The sequence below is a fragment of the Oncorhynchus kisutch genome, linkage group LG4, assembly GCF_002021735.2.
Source record: "Oncorhynchus kisutch isolate 150728-3 linkage group LG4, Okis_V2, whole genome shotgun sequence".
NCBI classification, from domain to species: domain Eukaryota; kingdom Metazoa; phylum Chordata; class Actinopteri; order Salmoniformes; family Salmonidae; genus Oncorhynchus; species Oncorhynchus kisutch.
In genome coordinates, this window is record NC_034177.2 from 23,378,730 (window position 1) to 23,388,316 (window position 9,587).

The following is a 9,587-nucleotide window of genomic DNA, read 5'->3' on the forward strand; positions in this document are numbered from 1 at the left end:
CTAAACAAAAAATATAAACATTTAAAGTGTTGGTCCTGTGTTTCATGAGCGAAAATAGAAGATCCCAGAAATGTTTCATAATCACAGAATAGAATTTCTCAAAAATGTTGTGCACAAATTTGTTTACATCCCTGTTAGTGAGCATTTCTCCTTTGCAAAAACAATCCATCCACCTGACAGGTGTGGCATATCAAGAAGCTGATTAAACAGCGTGATCTTTGCACAAGTGCACCTTGTGCTGGGGACAATAAAAAGCCATTGCAAAATGAGCTGTTTTTTCACAACACAATGACATAGACGTCTCAAGTTGAGGGAGCGTGCAATTGGAATGCTGACTGCAGTAACATCCACCAGAGCGGTTGCCAGAGAATTTAATGTTAATTTCTCTACCATAAGCCGGCTTCCAATGTCGTTTTAGAGAATTTGGCAACAAGTCCAACAGGCCTCACAACCGCAGACCACGAGTAACCACGACAGCACAGGACCTCCACATCTGCCTTTTCACCTGCAGGATCTTCTATGACCAGCCACCGGACAGGTGATGAAACTGAGGATTATTTGTGTCTGTAATAAAGCCCTTTTGTGGGGAAAAACTCCCCAGTGGGTGAGCGCAAGCTCTCCAAGGCCCAGCCATGGCTGCACCCCTGTCCTGTCATGTAAAATCCATAGATTATTGCCTACTTAATATATTTAAATTGACCGATTTCCTTAAATGAACTGTAACTCAGTAAAATCTATGAAAATGTTGCGTCAATATTTTTGTTCAGTATATACACTGCTCAAAAAAATAAAGGGAACACTTAAACAACACAATGTAACTCCAAGTCAATCACACTTCTGTGAAATCAAACTGTCCACTTAGGAAGCAACACTAACTGACAATAAATTTCACATGCTGTTGTGCAAATGGAATAGACAACAGGTGGAAATTATAGGCAATTAGCAAGACACCCCCAATAAAGGAGTGGTTCTGCAGGTGGTGACCACAGACCACTTTTCAGTTCCTATGCTTCCTGGCTGATGTTTTGGTCACTTTTGAATGCTGGCGGTGCTTTCACTCTAGTGGTAGCATGAGACGGAGTCTACAACCCACACAAGTGGCTCAGGTAGTGCAGCTCATCCAGGATGGTACATCAATGCGAGCTGTGGCAAGAAGGTTTGCTGTGTCTGTCAGCGTAGTGTCCAGAGCATGGAGGCGCTACCAGGAGACAGGCCAGTACATCAGGAGACGTGGAGGAGGCCGTAGGAGGGCAACAACCCAGCAGCAGGACCGCTACCTCCGCCTTTGTGCAAGGAGGAGCAGGAGAAGCACTGCCAGAGCCCTGCAAAATGACCTCCAGCAGGCCACAAATGTGCATGTGTCTGCTCAAACAGATTCCATGAGGGTGGTATGAGGGCCCGACGTCCACAGGTGGGGGTTGTGCTTACAGCCCAACACCGTGCAGGACGTTTGGCATTTACCAGAGAACACCAAGATTGGCAAATTCGCCACTGGCGCCCTGTGCTCTTCACAGATGAAAGCAGGTTCACACTGAGGACGTGACAGACATGACAGAGTCTGGAGATGCCGTGGAGAACGTTCTGCTGCCTGCAACCTCCTCCAGCATGACCGGTTTGGCAGTGGGTCAGTCATGGTGTGGGGTGGCATTTCATTGGGGGGGCCGCACAGCCCTCCATGTGCTCGCCAGAGGTAGCCTGACTGCCATTAGGTACCGAGATGAGATCGTCAGACCCCTTGAGACCATATGCTGGTGCGGTTGGCCCTGGGTTCCTCCTAATGCAAGACAATACTAGACCTCATGTGGCTGGAATGTGTCAGCAGTTCCTGCAAAAGGAAGGCATTGATGCTATGGACTGGCCCGCCCGTTCCCCAGACCTGAATCCAATTGAGCACATCTGGGACACGATCCCTCACGAGACCATCCGCCACCTCATCAGGAGCATGCCCAGGCATTGTAGGGAGGTCATACAGGAGGACACACACACTACTGAGCCTCATTTTGACTTGCTTTAAGGACATTACATCAAAGTTGGATCAGCCTGTAGTGTGGTTTTCCATGGGTTGATACTCCATGGGTTGATAAATTTGATTTCCATTGATAATGTGTGTGTGCTTTTGTAGTCAGCACATTCAACTATGTAAAGAAAAGTATTTAATAAGAATATTTCATTCATTCAGATCTAGGATGTTTTATTTTAGTGTTCCCTTTATTTTTTTGAGCAGTGTATATCATGCTACTAGGTAACTAATGTAACTGCAGCTAAGTCAATAAGTCTAGTTTATGGTCAAGTCCTATTGCTGCACCATTGTCCACTTTCACTACAGATGTCATATAGGCAGGTAAGTGGCATTGTATCTACTTTTTGTTGATGGGGCTTTTTACCCCCCCATATTCGTTGCTGGGTGGTGCTTTGAACAATGTTAAATTATAATTTCTTCTACATTGTAACCATCTAAGCCAATAAGGTGGTGCTAGTACAATTAAATATATTCGGTATTGTAAATATTTAGAAATGCAAGTAGAACTGATGCAAGGTTTGAGCAGAAAAGGAACGATTATTATTATTTATTTTTTTATAAAACTTTAGCCAGCATTCCCAGATTGGCAATAACCTGCCTGCCCAATTTAATTTAATCAAGCACAAAAAAAAGATACGGTCAATTTAAATAAGAATTGTTTTAAAAACAAGAATTCATTCAACTTTTGCCCAATCAGGCATTACCTTTGCAGTCACCTGCATAACTCACCTAGGATCGGGCAGCCTTCTGAGAATCTGGAGGCGAGCAAGTAAACTCCCACTGCCATCAGTTCCTTCTCCTTGCTAATGTGCAATCATTGGAAAATAAAATTGATGACCTACGATTAAGATAATCCTACCAACGGGACATGAAAAACTAACATCTTATGTTTCACCGAGACGTGCTGAACGACGATAAGGACAATATAGAGCAAACAGGATTTTTCTCGCACCGGCAGAACAGAGACACTACCTCTGTTAAGACGAGGGGAGGGGGTGTGTGTCTATTTGTAAGTAACAGCTGGTGCGCGATGTCTAATATTAAAGAAGTCTCGAGGTATTGCTCGCCTGAGGTAGAGTACCTTATGATAAGCTGTAGACCAGACCATCTAGAGTTCTCATCTAAATTATTCGTAGCCGTCTATTTACCTCCACAGAACGAAGCTGGCACTAAGACCGCTTCTCAACCAACTCCATAAGGTCATAAACCAAGAAGAAAATACTCCCCCAGAAGCGGCGCTCCTAGTGGCCCGGGAACTTTAATGCAGGCAAACTTAAATCAGTTTTACCGAATTGTACCAGCATGTCACATGTGCAACCTGAGAAGAAAAAAAAAATCACCTTTACTCCACAGACAGATGCATACAAAGCACTCCCCTGCCCTCCATTTGGCAAATCTGACCATAATTATATCATCCTGATTCCTGCTTACAAGCAACACTAAAGCAGGAAGTACCAGCGACTCACTCAATACGGATGTGGTCAGATGATGCAGATGCTACAGGACTGTTTTGCTAGCACAGACTGAAGCATGTTCCTGGATTCATCCAATGGCATTGAGGAGTACACCACCTGTCATCGGCTTCATCAATAAGTGCATCGACGACGTCGTCCCCACAGTGATTGTACGTACATATCCCAACCAGAAGCCATGGATTACAGGCAACATCCGCATCGAGCTAAAGGCTAAAGCTGCCGCTTTCAAGGAGTGGGAGACTAATCGGGATGCTTATAAGAAATCCTGCTATGTCCTCAAACGAACCATCAAACAAGCAAAGCAGGATTCAGTTTGAATTCTACTACACCGGCTGATGCTCATCGGATGTGGCAGGGCTTGAAAACTATTACGGATTACAAAGGGAAAACCAGACGTGAGCTGCCCAGTGACGCGAGACTACCAGACGAGTTAAAATGCCAACTGTCAAGTGTCTTCACTGACATTTTCAACCTCTCCCTGACCGAGTCTGTAATACCTACATGTCCCCAGATCATCAAAAGGTTCTACAGCTGCACCAATGAGAGCTTCCTGGCCGGTTGCATCACCTCCTGGTATGGCAAATGCTCGGCATCTGACCATAAGGCGCTACAGAGGGTAGTGCGAACGGCCCAGTATGTCACTAGGACCAAGCTTCCTGCCATCCAGAACCTATACAATAGGCGGTGTCAGAGGAAAGCCTATAAAATTGTCTGAGACTCCAGTCACCTAAGTTAGACTTTTCTCTACTACTGCATGGCAAGAGGTACCGGAACACCAAATCTAGGACCAAAAGGCTCAACAGCTTCTACCCCCAAGCCATAAGACTGCTGAAAAATTTATAAAATCGCCACCGGACAATTTACATCAACCCCCCCCCTTCTTGTATACTGCTGCTACTCACTGTATATTATCTATGCAGTCACTTCATCCCCCCACCTACATGTACAAATGACCGCAACTAACCTGTACCCCGCACACTGACTCAGTACCAGTGCCCCCTGTATATAGCATCATTATTCTTATTGTGTTACTTTTTTATTTTAGTCTACTTGGTAAATATTTTCTTAAATCTTCTTGAACTGCGCTGTTGGTTAAGGGCTTGTAAGTAAGCATTTCACAGTAAAGTCTACACTTGTATTCGGTGCATGTGACAAATAAAGTTTGATTTGATTTAGGGGTCTATAGTTAAGCAATAAGTCACGAGGGGGTGTGGTATATGGCCAATATACCACCGCTAAGGGGTGTTCTTAGGCACGACGCATCATGGAGTGACTGGACACAGTCCTTAGCTGTGGTATATTAGCCTTATACCACAAACTCCCAAGGTACCTTATTGCTATTATAAACTGGTTACCAATGGAATTAAAGCAGTATAAATAAATGTTTTGTCATACGCGTGGTATACAACAGCTATCAGCCAATCAGCATTCAGGGCTCGACCCACTCAGTTTATAACTTCACATGAATTATGTGTTTATTGATTTACACAATATGAACAAATGAGAATTTGGGCTCATGAACATTAACCCTTTGATTTATAGCAAGATCTCCAAGAACTACAGCAAGCACATATCTAATTTCCTAAAGCACGCTCTCATTTCATACAAGGCTTTCCAGACACTCACCCGAGAACATTTCACACTACTGAATAAATCCCCATTGTTCATGACATCTGTAAGCAGGAAGTTGCACCACTGTAGTCTACAGTCTGTAGATAATATCACTGAGTCTACAAAACAGCAGCATTATGGCAAGCACTCCTGTCTAACTCCTTTTCTACTTCTGAAAGTGCTGTCAGAAGATTTACGATAATTATCACCATCACAGTGTGTGCGTGTAACAGCCACACCATCACAGCTATGGTTTTTGTAGTGTCTTATGTCAGAAAAGCCTTTTCCACATCTCTTGCAATAGTAAGGCCTAACTCCAGTGTGGACTTGCATGTGGGCTTTAACATTGTTGGCTTGACTGAAACCTCTCCCGCAAACATCACATTTGAATGGCTTCTCTCCTGTGTGGATTCGCTCATGCCTTTTCAGATTGGTGTTGACTGCAAAAGTCTTGTCACAATAACTGCATTTGAAGGGTTTTTCACCTGTATGGGTCCGCTCATGTCCTTGAAGAGCTTGCTTCAGAATAAATGTCCTTCCACAGTATTTACATTCATGGGGCTTCACTCCACTGTGAACTCTCATGTGATAGTCAAAAGCATTTTTATATGCAATGGTCTTTCCGCAAATGGAACAAGAATATTGCTTTTGTCCTGTGTGAATTTCTTTATGCTTTTTCAGAGTTAGCATGGAGCTGAAGCCGTTCAAACATATTTTGCAACTGAATGGCTTTGTTGATGTTCCTTCTCTCCCAGGAACCTTATCTCCTTCAGCCATGTGCCATTGTAGATTATGTTGTCTCATTTGGTAATTGTAAATAAAAGTCTTTCCACATAGGTCACACATAAAAGGTTTGGTTGCCCCATGACGGTGCATGTGAGCTTTTAAGTCGGTGGACTGAGGGTAGCTTTTCCCACACACTTTACATTTATATGGTCTCTCCCCCGTATGAAGTACTTGGTGTCGCACAAGGTTTCCTTTATGGCCAAAAGCAGCTCCACAGGTCTCACATTTAAATGGCTTCTCCCCTGTATGAATTCGCTTGTGCTTTTCAAGGACGGATTTTGTCCTAAAGCTTTTACCACACTCTGAGCATAAGTGTGGACGTATGTCTGCACCTGTATGTCTTCGCATATGAATTCTTAGGTCATAAGACTGTCTGTAACTCTTCCCACATTCAGCACAGCTGTATGGTTTTTCACCGGTGTGGATTCTCTCGTGCCCCATAAGTATGGTCCTTTTTGTGAAACCCTTTCCACAAGTCAGGCACTTGAACGGTCTCTCCACTGCATGAACTAGCCGATGTAGTGTCAGATCTGTCTTGGTAGAGAATGTATTTCCACAGACTTTGCAACTGAAATTGTTTTCTTTGTGATGCAACATGTGACGTTCAAGCTGCTTGGACATTCTGAATGTTTTGCCACATTGACCACAAGCAAATGGCCTCTCTCCTGTGTGAATTAGCTTGTGACGTAACAGCATGCGGTTCAGGCTGAAGGTCTTGTCACAAACATCACAGGTGAAGGGTCTTGTGTGAATTAGCTTATGACCTTCCAGTAACCCTTTCCTGCTGAAGGTCTTCTCACAAATGTCACACTTGAAAGGTTTTGTGTGGATTAGCTTGTGAACTCTCAGCAACTCTTTCTTGCTGAATGTCTTCTCACAAACATCACACTTGAAGCGTTTGTTTTCTGTGGATCCTGTCACATTAGTAATATTAGTGTTTTTATGTCTTTCATGGCTGTCTCTACCATTGTCAGTGCCCTCTGGAAGAGCAGCTCTCATATGCTCAATGTTGGATTCAGTATCTCTTGGTGAGGGCTCTGTATTCAGTCCATGTGTGTCTCCCAGAGATGAGTCATACTCCAATGAAGTCGTCTCTGTAGGTTTACTGCAAACTTTGGTAGGACCTAAACATAAAAGGAATGTGAGCATACACATAGTTAAACTATAGCCTAAGTTAATTAAGAGAATTTAACAAAATGATTAGGTTATACTAAATGTATTTAGTTAGACAAAAATCAACCAATATATGTCTATATCAATATTTTTCCTTAAAATAAACATGCTTTTTAACAGTCTGTGTATTGTTTTCGAACAACTGGGTCATATTCATTAGTGCACACCACAGAAAAATGTTATGCAACAGAAAACAAACAGGCGTTTCTTATTGGCGTTCAGGTAGTTACTCCCCATTTTCTTTTGTTTGGTTCTTACTGAATATGACCCTGGACCACGTTCAGCAGAACACAACTTTATAACATGAGATTCAAAGGTAACGGTGCTATTCTGAAAAAACTATGTTTAGTAAGCCAATGGTGTGGACTGTTTGAGGGAAACATTTAGTTCAGTACAAACTATCACAGCAAACATTGAACTGAACGCACACCTGGTTTGGCAACGATTATTCAAATATAACACCACTGAGGATATTACCTGCACAGACGGATGTTGCGTTAGTGACTGTGTTTGCTTGACTGACATTCCCTGGAAATGCTGAAGCCGCTGTCATTCCAGGCAACAATGGAAGATCTAAAGAACAAGAAAAGTTACATTGAAACATGTTCAAAACTCTCTCTCTCACTTTTTCCTTTCAACAAAATGATGTGTGGGAAGTTAATACAAACAAAACTATCAAAGATGGGGAACAAAACAATCAGTACATCTACAACAGACCTACTTAGCTACCTTATTATAGGCAGGAACCTAATGACTGGAGGCCTACAACACTCACCTACTGGTTTTATTGCAAAGATCATTCCGTTGTGCAGAACATGGGTTGGCGTCTGTACTTTCGGTTCAGCCTCCACTTTAGCCAGAGACGTTCTATAATGTTCAGCCTTCTCAGTAATTTCCTTCATATATTCATCCATCTGCTCCACCTTGGTCTTCAGTTTCTCGTTTTCATTTTGCAAACGTGAGGAGGCCACAAGGAATAGTTGGCAGACTTTACGAATACCCTCCCCCATCAACAAATTCATAATGGTGCAGAGCTGTGTAGAGCAATAGAAACAAGTGAACTAGTTAGTTACTGTATACAGCCAGCTTAAGCAGAGGATGTGGAACCAGTAACGTTGGCTAGCAACCTAGCTGAGGGCTAGCTAGTAGTACTAGTTAAGTAACGTTGTACCAGGCTGTTTCACAACCGGCCGTGGTTGGGAGTCCAATAGGGCGGCGCACAATTGGCCCAGCGTCGTCCGGGTTTGGCCAGTGTAGTCTGTCATTGCAAATACGCATTTGTTCTTAATTGACTTGCCTAATTAAATGAAGGTTAAATAAAACAAAATTAAAAATTAACGTTCGCCAGGCAGTCGGCACCCTCAGCGCGATGGTTGAAAACCAAAAACATCCGGTTTTCAGGGATACGGTATCTTCAACCTAGCTTCCTATAACCTGAAAATCAGAATCGGGGCCACGTTCAGGTTAATTTAGGTTACAGACGGTAGTTAACGATCTAGGTAGTTAAACAAATTTATTCTGATAACTTTTGCTCGTTAGCTAACGTAGCTGGTTGTAGTCACTAGGCGCCCGTCATCATACTGCTCAATGCCAGAAATATTTTAGAATACTCACCTCTCTCCCCGGATTAACGTCGTTGTTAGCGTCAGAGTTTGGCAAAAATTTGTATATTTCTGTCATTGCCGTCTCGACGACGAAGGCCATAATCGATGTTGTTTCTGACTGGAACATATTGTAAATTGTAGCCATCTTGACCTTCGACTAATTCAGGTAACGTTAGAATAAAAACTACAAGTCGCAGCTACATTTATTTTAGGTAGCATATTTTTGCTAACTTGCTGACACTGTCATCCGCGTGAAGCCAATTGGCGTCTTGTCAGATCCCTTCCGGGTCACGGATTTTTAGAAACGTTCCAAATTAGAAAAGTGCATGAGCACGAACAATTATTCAGATTTGTTCATATTTAAATATGCACTAGTTTTACAAAAAGTTTTAGAACACCTACTCATTCAAGGGTTTTTGTTTATTTGGACGATTTTCTACATTGTAAAAAAAGTAGTGAAGACATCAAAACTATGAAATAACACACATGGAATAATGTAGTAACCAAAAAGTGTAAAACAAATCTAAATATATTTTATATTCTTTAAAGTAGCCACCCTTTGCCTTGATGACAGATTTGTACACTCTTGGCATTCTCTCAACCAGCTTCATGAGGCAGTCACCTGGAAGGCATTTAAATTAACAGGTGTGCCTTCTTAAAAGTTAATTTGTGGAATTTCTTTCCTTCTTAACACATTTGAGCCAATCAGTTGTATTGTGACAAGGTAGGGGGGTATACAGAAGATAGGTTCTGTTTGGTTAAAGACCAAGTCCATATTTTGGCAAGAACAGCTCAAATAAGCAAAGAGAAACAACAGTCCATAATAGTTTAAGACATGAAGGTCAGTCAATTCAGAACATTTCAAGAACTTTGAAAGTTTCCTCAAGTGCAGTTGCAAAACCCATCAAGCGCTATGAT

At 42.4% G+C, this 9,587-nt stretch overlaps 1 protein-coding gene across 3 annotated transcripts; it reads right to left on the minus strand.

Annotated features, from left to right (window-relative positions):
- Positions 1 to 4,940: 4,940 nt before the first annotated feature.
- On the minus strand, positions 4,941 to 8,972 carry LOC109889251 (gastrula zinc finger protein XlCGF57.1). 3 transcript variants are annotated; one of them, XR_004209678.1, is made up of 4 exons: positions 8,680 to 8,972; positions 7,841 to 8,499; positions 7,543 to 7,638; positions 4,941 to 7,016 (listed from the first exon to the last, which is right to left on the minus strand). XR_004209678.1 is itself a non-coding variant. In XM_020480553.2 (4 exons), exons 3-4 carry the CDS (start codon positions 7,616 to 7,618, stop codon positions 5,242 to 5,244), a joined length of 1,851 nt encoding a protein of 616 aa, XP_020336142.1. In that variant the 5' UTR covers positions 7,619 to 7,638; positions 7,845 to 8,099; positions 8,680 to 8,963; the 3' UTR covers positions 4,941 to 5,241. The 3 variants fall into 3 exon arrangements, 2 of the variants coding, with proteins under 2 accessions (XP_020336142.1, XP_020336141.1); XM_020480553.2 differs by having other exon boundaries at positions 7,845 to 8,099; positions 8,680 to 8,963; XM_020480552.2 differs by having other exon boundaries at positions 7,841 to 8,099; positions 8,680 to 8,963.
- Positions 8,973 to 9,587: the final 615 nt, after the last annotated feature.

Excerpts from the sequence above, each read along its gene's own strand:
- LOC109889251 (XM_020480552.2), bottom strand. The coding sequence starts at position 8,814 with ATGGCTACAATTTACAATATGTTCCAGTCAGAAACAACATCGATTATG. Across the intron at positions 8,100-8,679 it reads ACGTTAATCCGGGGAGAGAG|CTCTGCACCATTATGAATTT; the intron begins GTGAGTATTCTA and ends TGCTCTACACAG. Across the intron at positions 7,639-7,840 it reads CTTTGCAATAAAACCAGTAG|ATCTTCCATTGTTGCCTGGA; the intron begins GTGAGTGTTGTA and ends CTTGTTCTTTAG.